This window comes from Pygocentrus nattereri, chromosome 9 (genome assembly GCF_015220715.1).
Source record: "Pygocentrus nattereri isolate fPygNat1 chromosome 9, fPygNat1.pri, whole genome shotgun sequence".
In the NCBI taxonomy this organism is placed as follows: Eukaryota; Metazoa; Chordata; class Actinopteri; order Characiformes; family Serrasalmidae; genus Pygocentrus; species Pygocentrus nattereri.
The window spans coordinates 13,821,638-13,840,073 of NC_051219.1; the positions used below are offsets into that span (position 1 = coordinate 13,821,638).

Below are 18,436 nucleotides of genomic sequence, written 5' to 3' on the forward strand. Positions count from 1 at the left end.
TTTATTTGCTGAGTTTGACATATTGGGAATAAAATATACAATATGACATGTGCTGTAACTTTTGTACAGGCCACATTTTAGATTTTAGATTTTTCCAATATGGTAAATTCAGCAAATTAACAGTAATTGTGCAATAAATGTGGAGCAGTGTGTTTTCTGTAGAAGATGTATCCCATACAAAATCAACAAAACGTGTCATTTCACTAAGGATGCCCAAATGTTTTGCATACGACTGTACCTATAGCAAAGTTGACCTGTTTTTCAGTAGTCAGCAGCAGATAACTGGTACAACTGGGGGTGGACAGCTTTAAAAATGTGCCAAATCTTGTGGCCAAGATGAAGAATTGGTGGCCAGAATAATAGAAACATGTTAATACCATTGTATTTGCAATTAGCGTGCATGCTTCAGTCCCAAAAGCAACATGTATTGCTTTGAAAAAGGAAATATTTATTAAAAATCTTACATCATTAAATTACATTGCCATTGTAGTGACTGTACTGGCATCAGGTTTGTTAAATAGGGAGAAAGAATGCAAGAAAAATCTTCAAGTGAGTGGCCATTCAGGCTACAAGCTGGGAATTTTTGAGGGTTAAAATGTGAAACGTTAAGCCTGAGGCAGTGGGCAATGTATACCTCTGAGTATTGAGGTGTCTTTACACTCATCTTGTATTTGTTATATTGTTATATTCATGTTTTTCTTTATATTTTTATATCTGTTGTTAGGCCCTCTTTTCCTCTGTTAATGCGTGTGTGCTCTGTTGAGGGCCTCTCTCGCCCCCTCCTTCAAGAGAGGGAGCTAATGCATATAATATGCATGCCAATGTTATGAGAACAGTGTTTGCCGGAGGTACCTGATTGCGTTCGAATGAGCTTTTCCAGATGTTTCCTTATGGGAATGTATGGATGTGTGTGTGTTTCTGCGGCCATTCACTAATATATAAAGCAGAGGCAGCTTTTACAAGAGAAGGATCCCACATTCGGCCTTCGGGACTCTCACAGGGCTTTAACCCTATCTTGTTCATTTGAAATAAAGTTGTTCATGTTTAAATCCAGATAGTGTCTACAGAGCTTTCGTCTCCCCACCAACACAACTGAGAATAAACAACAGTATAACACAGGAAATGATTTTGTCGTATCATACAGAATGTGGAATGAGGAAATAGTTTATGACGCAGAAGGGTGAAGCAAAACTTGCTTGGTGGGATCACTCATAGCTTCGTCATCTCTGTGTCATTGCATGATCGTAAGCAATGTGACAGTAATGGAGATCAGCCCAGTATGAGTCTGGAAAGACACCATTTACATTTAGAAGCATTGGTGGAACTTTCTTTGGTGATCTGAAACAGTATTTGATTAAAACCACATATCAGATCAGAGACTGCTTATCTTGATTGGGATGTAAAAGCTACTATCACCTGTGCTGCACTGTGTTGTTGAGGATGAGGGCATCTTTATCTGTCTAGAACAGCTGACAGTCCATCTATAAAAAGGTGTTCCCCAAGAATCCTGAAGGTGACAATAAAGCAATCCTGGTGTTTAAAAACATGTTTCAGTTATTTATCCTTTCAATAAACTACAAACCACAGTTCATCCCTCTGACTATGCTTGTTTTTATTTCCTCAGCTGTTCGCTCACAGTGGGCCTAGTGTAGGCCAGCCTGGCTTAAATAAGCATTTGGAGGAATCATTTTAGCCACAGCTTTGTCATTCATTAACACGGAACTCTGTAAAGCTGTAACTCAGTGTTTAAATCTTCAGGAAATCCCTTCAGGAAACCCTAAAGAAAAGGATCATGTATAAGGACTGTGTTCTATAGCATTGCTGAAAAGGTAAAATCTTAATGGAAGAACTTCTTGGAAGACGTTTTAAAATTAAATTGCTATGTTACCTTGAATAAAAGCAATCTTTCTAAGATTTGGTAATCAGTTCTTTCAGGCTCCATTTGACATCATCCATGATGGTGTTGTCGAGTGAACATGTCCCAGCTACTACATACTTCAGATCTCAGCTTGAAGTCGCAAGTATGTGTGAGAGTGGGTGGGGTGGGGTGGGGTGGGGTGAATGACCAAAAGTTGTAAACATTGTAAAAAGTGTTGTTGGGATTGTGGATATTAAAGAATTTCTCAGATCATGTGACATGACATGAAACCAGAGCTGGTTTATGAGGAGCCTGGCCACTTCCTATTCCCCTCATTATATCAAAAACAGGGCTGCTAATCAGCAGAGGGCACCCACAAGCGAGTCTTCAGTGAACGGGAGTGAGTGGAGCTCAACGGCTAACAACGAAAAGTTTGTTTCTAATCACTTTCCTAGAACATTTAATTTTAGAAAGTAGGATGTATTTCACTAAAAAAGTACAGAAATCTGACTGATATGTTTCCTTTTTTCTACAGCAAACATGTTTTGAGCAGCAGGAGCCGGGAATTACTGCTAGAGCATGATGACTTATTGGTGAGCGGAACAGCTCATTGGCTGTTCGTGCTGACAGACATCATGGACGTACATGAGGTGCCATTTTAAACTCCTGTAACTCGAGTTTAAAAGCTCGTAAAGTATAAAAGCAGCGTTAAAATGTTTTATGATAGTCCATGTTCAGGAAATGAATTTATTCTTTTACATTAAAAATGTTTAAGAATTTATAAACCATAATTTTGCTCAAATGCTCCATATCAGTCCATTCATTTTGGACTCTGGGGCACTCTCTAGCATCTGAGAAAACTGGACGACATTGCGGAGTGGGAATTCTCCTCTCTACAAGTTCTCTAACGAAACTAAACAAACAAGAATTAGTCTTACTTTTTACTTTTAAAAGAAAAAAAAAGAAAGAACAAGGCACCAAATAGCATAAGCAATTTTGCCCACACAGTTTGGCATTATGTTGTACATTTACTGTATACAATTAGTTAAAAAGCCTGTATTATAGAATGTTGGGCTGTTGGCCCGGCCCACTCACACTGACACTGCTTCAGCTCAGACTTAGTAGTTTTAATAAGGCACAGTGCAGGGCAGCCAATCAGAACAGAGCTCAATTACATGTATCTTAAAGGCACAGTAACAGCCTGTTGAGTTCTAATTGATAAAGAGAGATTGAAAGATAGTCATGTAAGAATTTATTAAGACTATATTTGAGGAAATCATACAAATGTAAAAAAAAAAAAAAGGCCAGATGGGAGAAACTAAAATGAAAAATATGAGCCTTTCAGTGGATTAAACAAGTGGTTATGCATCAAAGTTTTCTCTACAAATTGATGGCTTTAGGAAGAGAATCTTTAACATTTAAAATGTTTTCAAAAGAATATTAGCAAATATTTCATATAAACTTCTTTTTGGTCCCCATAAAATCTACCTATCAGTCTCAATTCACTAGTCCATGCTCCGCCCACAAACGCGTTTGTTCTTAGTCATTCTAGGCCTCTGAAGTCCTGTCGTCACTTGGTACTTGATGTCATGTTCACATTAGCAAGTCCAGTTCTAAGCCGGTTTCCTTTATGGCAAAAATAAATGCATTTTGTGGTAAACAAAAATGTTCAAAAGTTTTGTCCTGTGGATGGTTTTTCTCCTAAAAGCCTCTACAGCCTATGAATCATGAATTTTTTGCAGCCAGCTTAGAAAGATTTCTACACACATGCTATTTCTACACACATGCATATGCTCTTTCATGAAACGTCAATGCCAACAGCAACTGCTCAAACTGCGTTACTTCTGTCAAAGCAATTGAACTACCTCTGTTTACAAAGCGTGCTTTTGCAGCAGTGATATCTGGCATGTAGCAACCAGATTGTTAGCAATAACAATGTTGTTATTCAAGGGATCCACCAGCAATTCTGACTCCTTTGTTTTTTCTCTCTAGAACAGAGAAACAGTCTGAATGACTTTGTTTACATCTTAATGATTAAATTATACAGACATTTTGGACGTTTTAACAAAAATTGAGTTGCGTGCTACAGTTTCTCACTGTGTTAAATGGAATTTTTGCCTGCATTCTGTAAAGCTTGTCTGACCTGGCAACACTATCTATGATAAAACACGCATTTGGGCAGAGCATGGATAGGCCAATTAGGATAAACTATCCCCCATTCCTTCACTTCTTTTCTCAAGGTTAGGGGTCATTAAAGATGTATCCACTGATCCACTTGGCATAGCTCCTCACTCTGGTGTAGACGCCCGGGTAGTAGGGATTGGCACATCCTATTCCCCAAGACACAATGCCTTCCAGATTGCCATTGCATGTCAGGGGTCCGCCTGAGTCACCCTGTGAACAAGCAACACAAATGACCCCAATGAGTAACAAAGGTGTAAGGTGTATTTTCAGGCAACTGTATTGTCTTGATTGGCATGACTTACTTTCTTTTTTAAAGCCAGTGTAGTGCTCAGATGGATTGTGTGTCAATGACATACTCAAAGACACGGGCCTACCTAAACACGTAGTCCTTTAACAAGAACTTTCCTAGAACATCTAATACCACTGCTAATTAAGGATGTAAATGAGTATTCCAGTGTTTACTTAATGTCTACCTGTTGATGACTACAGACCATTTCAATACACTTCCCTTCACTCAGAAAGCACAGAAAACCTCTTGATTTAAGACTCATAAGCAGTGTCATCCTCAGACATTTGACCAGCTACGTTCACATAGTTTTATGGAAGCACATGCTTCCTTTTTTATCAGTCCGACAAGAAAAAAAATTGGTAACGAAGCTAATAGTAGCAAATCTTACACAGAAGCAACACATCTAAAGAGAGCAAGTTTATCTTCCTGCACATCACAGCAAAAACTGTGATGTGTGGTTAACTGCTTTTCATTGCAGTTAAATGGGCCTTTCGCTGATATCTCGGTCCCAAGTGCAGCTGTTGAAACTCCATCCTTAAAGTTGGAGTAGGTGAGTTATTCTAGAAACTTTTTTTTTTAATATTTCTTAAAGTATGCTTTACATCCCCAAAGTAATCAATAAATCAAATGCTCTGGCAATAAAATGAAAAAAATGCTATCGGTAGAGACCACAGGACTGTAAAAACCCCACGCGATCATTTCATTCGGACTGAATGATGTGACTGGATGGCCTACCTGCCTGTCTGTCTGCTGATTTGAAGTTCAGACTTTTGTCTCAGAATTTTCAGTCAACCAGTTTACTCGCTTGCTTTTTTAGAAATTCTAACATGAACTAAAAACAGTGGCCTGTGGTCAGGCTTTATTTGCTCCAGTTCTGTTTATGCAATGTGTAACATCATGTCACGTCAGCAAACTTGCTTGAGTTCAGGTGATCATCAGCCTTAACCCTAACCCTAGATAAGTTGATATCTCTGCCAACTGAACTTACCACTTGTATTTCTGACTTTTGACAGTCGTACAAAAGTAACTTCCTTGTTATAAACATGGAAAGTCATGAGTTTATGAGGATCAATTGGACGCATGTTGAGCGATGAAACCCACTAGATTTATCGATAGTCAGAAATCTAGCTTGGGAACCTACCTGGCAGGAGTCTTTGCCACCAAAGCGAGAGCCTGCACAGATCATGTTGTCATTGACCCTCGCGCTATAGTACACCTGGCAGTTGGGAATGAAGTCCACATCCACGGCGCGCAGCACTGGTGACAGGTAGAAGCTGTAGATGCGAGTGACCCCCCAGCCAGACACAGTGCAGGTGGTGCTGGGGTCCAGAGGAGCTGCGTCTGGGTCCGGGAGAGGAGCTGGCTGCACGTAAGCATTCAATAAGACTGGACGACTCAGCTGTGAACAAAACAATGACCTTTACTTACAGAGGTGAGTGAGGAAGGGGAGCTCTGCTGGTGAAATGTTTGGAATCACAACTCAAACGTTTTTTCAATAATAATAGTAATAATAATAATAATAATAATAATAATAATAATAATAATACTATGTTAGGCCTGTGCCACTTTTAAATAATATGTTGGAAGATAATAGGCAATTTTAAAAACATAATTAATTTTTGGATGTGTCTTCAATGATGAATGGACTTGTAGATGGTTCCAGAATGACTGAGAAAGCTGTATAACATCAACAATGAATTTATATAGAAATATATTCCAAGTCAATACAGTATACAGTATCATGTTGCTTAACCTGTTAACATAATACTTGAAGCATTAAACAAAATATGTAAGAAAGTTTTGTTGTCTACTATATAATATTGAAGTGTTACATGTTGTATATGTAGAAGTTATTGTCTTTGTATTATCCAAACTTCAGAGTGGTAATGTACAGTCAGTAGTGATTTTGAAGTGTCTGCTTTCCTTCGTTCTGAATTGTGCTGATCCCTTGCCGTACTCACCTTGAGGAGCATGATGTCACCATTGTACGTTTTAGGGTTGTAGGTAGGATTGAGTATGATTCTGGACACGTTGTACACTTGTTCATACCCGTCCTCGACAGCCAGGTTGTGCTCACTCAAAACCACCTGAATGACAGTGCTCCTGTCCAGCAGAGAGCATATAATATAATCTGGACCAAATATCCTTTTGGAGAGACTTACAACTTCTAATGTTACAATGAGGGATTCAGTTTCTATCAAATGCATGCTTCTTCCCCTTGCTTATTAAGACCTACAGTCTGTGCACCTCTTTCATGCATTGATGTGATTTCTAGAGCTTTGCAAATATTAGAACTCTTTTTTTCAGTGTTGTCAGGTAATTCACACACACACACACACACACACACACACACACTGTCTAAGCTGCTTCTCCCTCAGGGTCGCGCATGGGGTGCTGGAGCCTATCTCAGAGGTCATTGGGCAGAAGGCAGGAAACACCCTGGACAGGTCGCCAGTCCATCGCAGGGCAGACAGACAGACACATACAGTCACTCACACACTCACACCTAGGGGCAATTTGGCAAGTCCAATTGGCCTAATTGCACATCTTTGCACTGTGGGAGGAAACCCACACAGACATAGGGAGAACATGCAAACTCCACAAAGAGAGGACCCCAGTCGCCTGGCCAGGGAATCGAACCCAGGCCCTCCTCGCCGTGAGGTGACAGCGCTACCCACTCAGGTAATTCAGTGCTGTCATTTCTATTTTGTTCATCTGTAATTCAGACTTTAAACGGCCCATAATGAGGAAAACTATTTTTTTAAATAAAAGAGTTTGATAAAGTTTGGTCCCCTGTCCATACGGTACAAATATGGAAACACAGGTGTGTCGGGGAAGTGATGAGGCCAATTGCTTGAGTTGTGGGAGAGGAATGTTGTCCCATTTTTGTCTAATGTAGGATTCTAGTCCTGAGTCTTCTTTGCCAGATTTTTTTTTGCATGATGTGTTAAATGTTTTCTATTGGTGAAAGGTCTTGACTGCAGGCAGGTCAGTTCAGCACCTGGCCTCTTCTTTTGTGAAGTCATACTGTTGGGATGGAAGCAGTATTTGGTTTAGCATTCTCTTGCTGAAAAAAGCAAGGCCTTCAATGAAAAAGATGCTGTCTGGATGGCAGAATATGTTGCCAAAACCTGTATATATTTCATTCAACATTAATGATGCCTTCACAGATGTGTAAGATACCCGTGCCATGTGCACTAATGCTCCTGTTATGTACTGTAGACAGTGGGAAGTCATTTTTCTAAATTTGTTCCATAATTTCTCTAACTTTTCCAGCTCATTGTTGCCCCTGTCCCAACTTTTTTGAGATGCATTGCTGCCATCAAGTTCTAAATGAGTTAATGTTCTTCATGAAATGGTAAAATGTCTCACTTTCAATATGATCTGATATGTATTCTATGTTCTATTATGAATACAGTGTGGGTGTTTTTGTTTTTCTTTATCTTAATTTTACATTTTACACAGCATCCCAACTTTTTTGGAATCTGGGTTGTATATACATGAGTCTTAAAGGCACAGTAACAAAAACACTCTGTTTAATTCTAAGGGATAAAGAGAGGTTGGAAAATGGAAAATGAAAGAAAGATTCTGACTGTTTTTGTAAATAAAACTAGACAAACATCAAAAGTGGACCTCAGGAAAAAACAAATACAAGAAAAAAAACAAAGGATATGACCCATTTAAACAGAAGTGAGTACATAAAAGGAGAAGCAAGCAAATGTAAGAAAAATATGGAAAACCCTCTTTGTCATCTTTATAATGTAAATTTGCTTAATTCTGTTGAATATGGCTGCTTTGAGACTGTCCTCTTTACTGCAGTACTCACGGTCTCCAGCAGTGGGCAGCAGACACCACCCACTGTTGGCTGATGAGAGTTCCTCCACAGTAGTGCTGTCTGTCATACTGAAGAGAGGCCTGGAACTTGATGGAGTGAGGCACAACTTCTTGGCCCCCAATGATCCTTTGGGGCAGTGTGCCTGGTCAGTGAAAAGGGGACTGAAGTCACAAAATGAATTGAATGATAACTGCGCTATTTATGTGACTAACTTCTACAAGTTTGTGGACACCTTCTTTTGCAACTTTTCTATGGAAATCAATGGTATTAACCCCCTTTTTGAGCTCGTCACTGCAGCAACAACCTCTATTCTTATGGGAAAGCTTCACACTAGATGGTATAACATTGCTGTGAAGATAAGCAAAAACCATTAGTGAGGTCACGTACTGATATCGGATAACTAGTTCTAGATGACACCAGCACATGTCAAAGGTATTGGATGGAGCTTCATCACTCCGGAGAAGGAGAACATAATTCCACCACTCCACAGCACAGGGGGCTGGGGGGTGGTGTGGGGGGTGCTTAGCCTCATGAGCTCCAGGGCTTGGTTTTAGTCACTGACAATACTTTTCTATGGAGATTATACAAGCTGTACCTATTAGACCAGTTAGAACAATATTTTCGGACATAAGGTTGTGTGGAACATGTAGAACAGCACCTCTTCACATATCAGACTAATTTACTCTTAAATTATTATGCTACATTATCACGAGTTATCTTGGTCATGCAGAGGGTTTAGGCTGAGAGTAGGCTGAACTTGCAATTCTATGTCTTTACTGCATTTTTCCCCCCTTTTTTTCACACCATTTGAAAACACCAGCTTTCCTGTAGTTTGAACATTTAGGATGTTTGGACCAAACTAAACCGATCCAAAATCAAATCCTGCTGAATAAACACAAAATAAAGTTAGGAACGTTTGTTAACGCTTTACTGTAGGGCAGCATTCATAAAACTACATAGCGGCTACATAAGCCTTGCATGACAACTGACATAAACCAATGGACATTTACATTTTACGGCATTTGACGCTCTTATCCAGAGCGACTTACAATTTGATCATTTTTTTACACAGGTATAGGCCAAGGTGGTGTTAGGAGTCTTGCCCAAGGACTCTTATTGGTATAGTGCAGGGTGTTTGCCCAGGTGAGGGATTGAACCCCAGTCTACAGCGTAGAAGCCAGAGGTGTTAACCACTACACTATCCCAACCATGGACTGTACGGATTGGTTCAAAACCCAGATTTAGACTAAAATCCTTTTGTTTTGCGTGACCCTGTATCTTAATCCTGTTTATTTTATTAAAACAAACGATTGAGCATTCCATTCCAAAACAACCATAACACTGTTGAAACTTCACCGAATTTCAGCAGTGAACGTTTCAGTGGTGACCGTTTTACCTCATTTTGCAGAGCTCTAAAACACTAGCCAGTACAGGGCTAGCAACCACAGCTTTGAACAGTTGTGCTTGCATGAAATCATAATGATTCTCATTAAAACACAAGTGTGTTTCAGTTGTGACAATTCTTAATGTTACACACAGATTTTCAGACTTTGGGATGCATTTACCTCAAAACAATGGGATCTAATTGCTCACCTTGTGGCAATAATGGACAGGGATGCAGTCTCACTGCCTTTTATATATCATTTTTAGGCTTTGAGACAGATTATCCATCAATAGAAAGTATGTAAATGATTTTGTATATAATTAACTTATTACTGTCTCGATTAATGCCTTGAGTGTAAACTGACTGTAAAGCAATCCTTAAAAATATCTAAGCTTTTAAAAATAATTTTAATGAGGTACCACAGTTTGAACTATTTCATTAGAACAGTCCAGATAACATCAGCATATGAATGTAGGTATATGTTGACTGTCATAAAAGGCTTATGCAGATGTCATGTAGCCTTACAAATGGTGCCTTCAGAAAAGTGTTACTGCATGTTTTTTCCTATGAGATTTCTTATGACAGAGACCATTTGTTTTGCACAAGTTTGCGCAAGCATGTATTTTTGGTGACTTTACTCTCGGTTGGTCTATAACGTAAGACGTTGAAAGGATTACATGAAATCAGCACCCTGCCCCGAAACAAAGCAGAATGCCTGGGAATGTGATTTAGCTGTTTAATTTCAAATGAAGCACCTACCTTGGATTGTAAAAGTCAGGGTGAGAAACACTGCACCCCAGATTTGAGCCATACTGCCAGCATGTACAGATGAAGACATGAGTGTACTAAAAACTGGGAGTCAGAAAAGAATAAACACCGTCATTTTTATGATTTACAGTGACAGCCATGCAGTGTATGGCAACACTGTCTGTGTGCATCTTGCATATATTATTGTCAGCTTGATTTATCACACTATGTGCCTGGAAGTTGGAATTGAAGGCTTTTTCTCAGTCAAGTGTAGCTCAATTACAATAAATGACAGATGAAAAATGCACAAGTCACCAAATTCCCCATGATCTTAATATGACTTTCCAGTTTAATGTGGCAGGATTTCACACAAGATATTTAAAAAACAAAAAGCTTAATAACTCACCATAGACAGAGAGTCTCTTGGTCCTGGGATAAGTGAAGCTGAGACTGCGTGCCCTTCCCTTAAAGCTTTTATATCAGAACCATGTCCTTTTGTGTGCAGCTTTTGTTAGCATGTTGTGTTGTCCCAGAATGAACTGAGGCCACTGCACAGAGCTTGACCCAGTATATGACAAAGCATAAACGCCCTGGTGCTGCAGGTTTGAGTTTCAGTGGTAAAAAAATTCTCTGTGGGGCAGGAAGTTGTTATGATAAAGTAAAATAGATATTCATCTGGTATCTAACTTCTGATTCCGCTAGTTACGTTTTGCATGTCCTTGATCATGTATGTTTGCGCTGAGAAGACAATGCACCATGGGCAGGTTACCCCAGCTGTATATAAGATAAAATGTAGGTCATCTATGTTCAGTTCTGTAACCACACAAGAGTTCCGCCTCTTCTCAATCCAAGCTACCCTATGTGCAATCATTACAGTTCTATCTAAGTTTAGGTTAATGCACTACTAAATAAAAACTGGTTTCCCTACACAAAATAGTTTTAATGTTGAGATTAGTAGATTCTAAATGTTTACGCCACCTTCTAAGCAGGTGTACATGTTGAGGAAACTCACAGAAACCATACAAAAAAAAAACATGACTTTTTGGTGAACTAACCTAAAAACATCAAATGTTTTGCTGGGATTTTACCTAAAACTCCAATGTAAAGTCAAGAAGTGACCAAATTGTTCAAACTTCCCTCCAGGACCAGAGCTGAAGAGCCACACAATACACAATGAAGTCTTTTAAGATTGAAGGTTTGCTTGCACTTCTAAGCAGTACAGTAATCCACCATCCAGACCCCTCTAAAACTTTCACACATCTGTTCTGGCCTTCATCTCTACAGCTAAGGTCATAGTTAATACATTAAGCCTTACAAAGTGTTTTCCCTTGATCAATGTCAAACATTCCCTTTTTATTTACAGTCATCTTGCATAGTCTTGCCATTCACTTGCTACCTTCCATCCATTCCAATAGCCCTACTCCTTGCAATAGGCTCTCACAGACTTTCCACCAATATTTCCGCACAGGGAAAGGAGGATGGACGTGATTAGTATCTGACATAAGGTCCTTTTCAAACTGTCAGAAAAGGTGGACAAAGTTATTTATTATTATCAATACATCGACATAACATCCTATTTAATGTTCTGGTGCATTTATTGGTTGTGTGATAGTGCTTGGCATCTTTATCTGGCAGAGTAAAATATTCACTTAATTGTCAGTTTCAGCTGCAAGTGTTAGCAAATACACAGGTTGAGATTAATACTTAATACTGTAGCTCTACCTGCTCTTGAACACTAGAAAATGGGAAAAGTAAAATGCATTACATACTTTGATATTACAGCCAAACACACCAAGATTTCATTGCTGATGTTTTATCTGTTATGTTCGAATTTATTGTAAATTTGTCCTGTACACTGAGCTGCTTCCATACAGACTATCTACCTGAAAGTATAGCCAACCATCATTATTACAAAGCTTCTGATTAGGTCTATACAGTTATTTTGTTGTTATGTACAGTAAATTACTGTGAAAGTAATGCAACTAGTGGCCAGTAATCTACTGTAATTTTACAATATAGCCATGGCTTCAAGGTGAAACGGTTTCACAAATGTACAGTACATGTGATGTTGACGATCCAGTAGCCAATGTGTGTATGTCTGTGGACCCACATGTTAAAAATGCAAGTCCTATTCAAACCGTTCATACATTAAAGAGTTCAGCTTCAGTTCCCTTCTAAGAATTTGTTCTGCTAAGAGTATTCAACACCTGCACTGGGAGCCTTGACCCCTCTTCGTGGAAGAGCAAGCAGTGGCTTGAAGGGCCACCCGAGGGAGAGTGCGTTCAGTGAGCCCAGGTCACGCTCCATCATGCAGATGAGGCAGCCAGAGAGATTTTAATGGGTGATTTTCAATGGGTCAGCCAGAAAAAGGCCCGCGGTCAGCACCCGAGGGAACTGACCATGGAAAGGGAGGAGATGTGGTGTAGATTCAATTCAGCTTTATTGCCATTATATGAGTAGAGCGTCATTTCTCATATTAAAGTGCAAGATAGTGACACAAAACTCTGTATTTTTTGATATTGAAACACATTGAAAAAAAACGTGGAAAATATTTTTAAGTATTATTTTCAAAAGTTGAAATTTAGGGGTTAGAGTTTGGGATGGACAACACCTAATAGAAAGTAACCTATAAATGATGATTTTGCATATTTTCAATTTTTGTTATCTCAATTAGTGCCTTTGGTTTAAATAGATCAAGGCATAACCCTGGTAAATATCTTCTTTTTAAATATATTCTTTTCACTGTAGGATCATTTGAACTAAGCAGAGTGGTTAATTTAAAATATTGCTTTGTGATTGTAAAATAATGATGATAATAATGATGTTATATTTGTGGTCTGCACTGATACTGGTAAAAGTGAATGCATAATAGTTATATTTAGCACAATATACACTGCTCAAAAAAATAAAGGGAACACTGAAATAACATATCCTAGATCTGAATGAATGAAATATTCTCATTGAATACTTTGTTCTGTACAAAGTTGAATGTGCTGACAACAAAATCACACAAAAATCATCAATGGAAATCAAATTGATTAACCAGTGGAGGCCTGGATTTGGAGTCACACACAAAATTAAAGTGGAAAAAACACACGACAGGCTGATCCAACTTTGATGTAATGTCCTTAAAACAAGTCAAAATGAGGCTCAGTATTGTGTGTGGCCTCCACGTGCCTGTATGACCTCCCTACAACGCCTGGGCATGCTCCTGATGAGGTGGCGGATGGTCTCCTGAGGGATCTCCTCCCAGACCTGGACTAAAGCATCCGCCAACTCCTGGACAGTCTGTGGTGCAACGTGGCGTTGGTGGATGGAGCGAGACATGATGTCCCAGATGTGCTCAATCAGATTCGGGTCTGGGGAACGGGCGGGCCAGTCCATCGCTTCAATGCCTTCATCTTGCAGGAACTGCTGACACACTCCAGCCACATGAGGTCTAGCATTGTCCTGCATTAGGAGGAACCCAGGGCCAACCGCACCAGCATATGGTCTCACAAAGGGTCTGAGGATCTCATCTCGGTACCTAATGGCAGTCAGGCTACCTCTGGCGAGCACATGGAGGGCTGTGCGGCCCTCCAAAGAAATGCCACCCCACACCATTACTGACCCACTGCCAAACCGGTCATGCTGAAGGACGTTGCAGGCAGCAGATCGCTCTCTACGGCGTCTCCAGACTCTTGTCACGTCTGTCACATGTGCTCAGTGTGAACCTGCTTTCATCTGTGAAGAGCACAGGGCGCCAGTGGCGAATTTGCTAGTCCTGGTGTTCTCTGGCGAATGCCAAGCGTCCTGCACAGTGTTGGGCTATGAGCACAACCCCCCATCTGTGGACGTCAGGCCCTCATACCATCCTCATGGAGTTGTGCACATTTGTGGCCTGCTGGAGGTCATTTTGCAGGGCTCTGGCAGCGCTCCTCCTGTTCCTCCTTGCACAAAGGCGGAGGTAGCGGTCCTGCTGCTGGGTTGTTGCCCTCCTACGGCCTCCTTCTCGTCTCCTGGTGTACTGGCCTGTCTCCTGGTAGCGCCTCCAGCCTCTGGACACTACGCTGACAGACACAGAAAACCTTCTTGCCACAGCTCGCATTGATGTGCCATCCTGGATGAGCTGCACTACCTGAGCCACTTGTGTGGGTTGTAGAGTCCATCTCATGCTACCACGAGTGTGAAAGCACCACCAACATTCAAAAGTGACCAAAACATCAGCCAGAAAGCAGAAAGGTACTGAGAAGTGGTCTGTGGTCCCCACCTGCAGAACCACTCCTTTACTGAGTGTGTCTTGCTAATTGCCAATAATTTCCACCTGTTGTCTATTCCATTTGCACAACAGCTGTGAAATTGATTGTCAATCAGTGTTGCTTCCTAAGTGGACAGTTTGATTTCACAGAAGTTTGATTTACTTGGAGTTATATTGTGTTGTTTAAGTGTTCCCTTTATTTTGTTGAGCAGTGTATAAAGAGGAAACTTGATCAAATGAAGAATGCTACAGTGGCTGTGTTTACATGCAAAGATGTTTGCCAGTCCGATTGAATACAATCACATTACAGATTCAGACTGAGGTGTTTATTCTCACTCCATTCAACAACCAGATGAAAATCTTCGTTTACATGCCCACTACAAGTAATCCGATGCAAAATGACTAGCATGCGTGGAGCAGCGCTTAGAGTAAACATTACCATGGCAGCGAACATCACGATGTCCAGTCAGAGGCGAGTTTTAATCTGGTGTGCTTGTGTTTTTATTTGCTTTAAACTGATGTCAGACTCAGATAAAACGTCCTTCACATGTGCTTATAAAGGTAGTGGTAAAAGAAAGACGTCGTGCTCTGAGACACATAAGCTGAGAAGATCAGAGTATAAACCTCGTCTCCTCTGCAGACCAGTTTCTGCTCCGCCATGTTGACCGGATTAGTCTATTCTGATTGAGGTGTTTACATGGATGTATTCTATTCCGATTGAGCTGGATTATTAACAGATTATCAGGCTGTATGTAAACATGGCTAGTGTCAGGCTCCAAAGGGGGCTACTCACTTACCCTAGTGATGAGGATTGAAGAGGGGATGGGTGAAATGGATGGGGGAGTGTCACGAATGAGCTCTGTCAGAGAGCAGCTCCATTTTTAACAACAGCCTGAACCATATCTGGGGCAAGTCCACTGAGCACAGGTCATCAGTCAAACGCTCCAGTGCCTTTCATCAAACATGGAAACTGGGCCACAGCTCGCATCCTCATCACCAACTAGTTCAGATGCAGTGAAAACTGCTAATATGAAAGGACAGTGAAGTTTTAAGAGATAACAGGCAGTGATATTTAACTTATCAAAGATAAAGCTGGACGTTTGCAGCAACTGACTGTGGTTCCTAAATGCTTTAAAATTGCAACCATTGTTCCTGTACCAAAGAAAACACTCACCAACAGTCTTGATGACTTCCATCCAGCTGCACTCTCTCCTATTACCACAGTGTTTTGAGAAAATGGTCCAGACTTGTTCTGAATTGCCCTGCCTTTTTTCAAGGTTTTGCCTGAAACAGCCTATCCAAAGTAAAATCAGCTACCGTCATGATCTTGATCTCATTTGATAGGTAATGCTCTTTACAAGCCGAAAAATGATATACAGTGGGTTGCAAAAGTATTCAGCCCCCTTGAACTTTTCAACCTTTTGTCACATTTCAGGCTTCAAACATAAAGATATGAAATTGACATTTTTTGTGAAGTCAACAACAAGTGGGACACAATCGTGAAGTGGAACGAAATTTGTTGGATATTTTAAACTTTTTTTAGAAATAAAAAACTGAAAAGTGGGGCGTGCAATATTATTCAGCCCCCTTGCTTTAATACTTTGTAGCGCCACCTTTTGCTGTGATTACAGCTGCAAGTGGCTTGGGGTACGTCTCTGTCAGTCTTGCACATCGAGAGACTGAAATGTTTGCCCATTCTTCCTTGCAAAACAGCTCGAGCTCAGTGAAGTTGGATGGAGAGCGTTTGTGAACAGCAGTTTTCAGCTCTTTCCACAGATTCTCGATTGGATTCAGGTCTGGACTTTGACTTGGCCATTCTAACACCTGGATACGTTTATTTGTGAACCATTCCATTGTAGATGTTGCTTTATGTTTTGGATCATTGTCTTGTTGGAAGATAAATCTCCGTCCCAGTCTCAGGTCTTTTGCAGACTCCAACAGGTTTTCTTCCAGAATGGTCCTGTATTTGGCTCCATCCATCTTCCCATCAATATTAACCATCTTCCCTGTCCCTGCTGAAGAAAAGCAGGCCCAAACCATGATGCTGCCACCACCATGTTTGACAGTGGGGATGGTGTGTTCAGGGTGATGAGCTGTATTGCTTTTACGCCAAACATAAGTTCGATTTTGGTTTCATCTGACCAGAGCACCTTCTTCCACATGTTTGGTGTGTCTCCCAGGTGGCTTGTGGCAAACATTAAATGAGACTTTTTATGGATATCTTTGAGAAATGGCTTTTTCTTGCCACTCTTCCATAAAGCCCAGATTTGTGCAGTGTACCACTGATCGTTGTCCTATGGACAAAGTCTCCCACCTCAGCTGTAGATCTCTGCAGTTCATCCAGAGTGATCATGGGCCTCTTGGCTGCATCTATGATCAGTCTTCTCCTTGTTTGAGCTGAAAGTTTAGAGGGACGGCCGGGTCTTGGTAGATTTGCAGTGGTCTGATGCTCCTTCCATTTCAATATGATCGCTTGCACAGTGCTCCTTGAGATGTTTAAAGCTTGGGAAATCTTTTTCTATCCAAATCCGGCTTTAAACCTCTCCACAACAGTATCTCGGACCTGCCTGGTGTGTTCCTTGGTCTTCATGATGCTCTCTGCGCTTTAAACAGAACTCTGAGACTATCACAGAGCAGGTGCATTTATACGGAGACTTGATTACACACAGGTGGATTCTATTTATCATCATCAGTCATTTAGGTCAACATTGGATCATTCAGAGATCCTCACTGAACTTCTGGAGTGAGTTTGCTGCACTGAAAGTAAAGGGGCCGAATAATATTGCACGCCCCACTTTTCAGTTTTTTATTTCTAAAAAAAGTTTAAAATATCCAATAAATTTCGTTCCACTTCACAATTGTGTCCCACTTGTTGTTGATTCTTCACAAAAAATTACAATTTCATATCTTTTTGTTTGAAGCCTGAAATGTGGCAAAAGGTTGAAAAGTTCAAGGGGGCTGAATACTTTTGCAACCCACTGTAAATGACTGACATTGAGTACATGAGCTAGAATGGAGGCGTTTGCTTCCGTCTGACTCATAGACCTCCAAACCGATCAAATGCCTATTCCTCTAGGTTAGCTAGCCTGCTTCACCTTAAAAGCACAATTAAAGCACAGCCACAGCCCTTATCCTACAGATTTGCTAGTGGTTGCTCATGGGGTGCCTATGTTTCAAATGAGAGGATTGTAATTGTTATGGATAACAGATCATGAAGAGGTTTGCAGGAACCTAATCTTGGACAATTTAATGCATAAAAACAATGCTTAAAAAAATAGAAGTGTATGAGGGAAGTATGCCAATACGGGTACAGTGACATCCAATTTAGAATGTACAACTACTCAGCTAAATAATTGCACCCTAAAACAGTCCTATTTTTTTCTTTATTTTATTTTATATATAATATTTAATATAATAAATTGCTTGGATATAAGAAAATAAACATATAAAAAATGTTAAAGACTACGGAAAAAAGTGCCTGAAGACTTTTCCCACATGTTTGAGTTTGTGGGCAGTCGTAGGCTGGAGGTTAGGAAACTGGCACTGTGACCGGAAGGTTGCCAGTTCGATCCCCAATTTAACAATTTGATAAAGTTAAAGTCCTTGGCATGGGCCCTGTTGTTGGCCCAGGTCTTCAAATGTTTAGACCCCCGCAGATCCTGCTGTATAGGGACGGAGCCTATCCCCTGGGTAACCGGGCGGGGACCAACTGGTGGCAGTGGGGAGGAAGGAGGGGAACGATGAAACGTCAGCATCTGAAAGCAGCAAAGCAGATGTGTAAGTCAAGTCATTTTAAAGAGAGGTGGAAGCGTGTGATTGGTCAAAGTAATGAGTGATGTAGCATTGCAGAACTTGTGCTACAGCTTTCATTTTTGTTGATTTTCCAAGTGAACATTAGTAAA

The 18,436-nt window shown here is 40.5% G+C and overlaps 1 protein-coding gene across 1 annotated transcript; it reads right to left on the reverse strand.

Annotated features, from left to right (window-relative positions):
* Positions 1-2,964: 2,964 nt before the first annotated feature.
* Positions 2,965-10,756, reverse strand: LOC108433354 (trypsin-3). Its single transcript, XM_017707859.2, has 6 exons — positions 10,704-10,756; positions 10,310-10,402; positions 8,158-8,308; positions 6,293-6,434; positions 5,473-5,730; positions 2,965-4,252 (listed from the first exon to the last, which is right to left on the reverse strand). The coding sequence occupies exons 2-6, from the start codon at positions 10,386-10,388 to the stop codon at positions 4,100-4,102; spliced, it is 783 nt and encodes a 260-aa protein (XP_017563348.1). The 5' UTR covers positions 10,389-10,402; positions 10,704-10,756; the 3' UTR covers positions 2,965-4,099.
* Between the last annotated feature and the right edge of the window lie 7,680 nt (positions 10,757-18,436).

Bases quoted from the DNA above. Each gene is read 5' to 3' on its own strand.
- LOC108433354 (XM_017707859.2), bottom strand. From the start codon at position 10,388: ATGTCTTCATCTGTACATGCTGGCAGTATGGCTCAAATCTGGGGTGCA. The intron at 8,309-10,309 runs GTAGGTGCTTCA...TTCACTGACCAG, and splicing joins CCTGACTTTTACAATCCAAG to GCACACTGCCCCAAAGGATC. The intron at 6,435-8,157 runs GTGAGTACTGCA...TCTGCTGGACAG, and splicing joins GCTGCCCACTGCTGGAGACC to GAGCACTGTCATTCAGGTGG.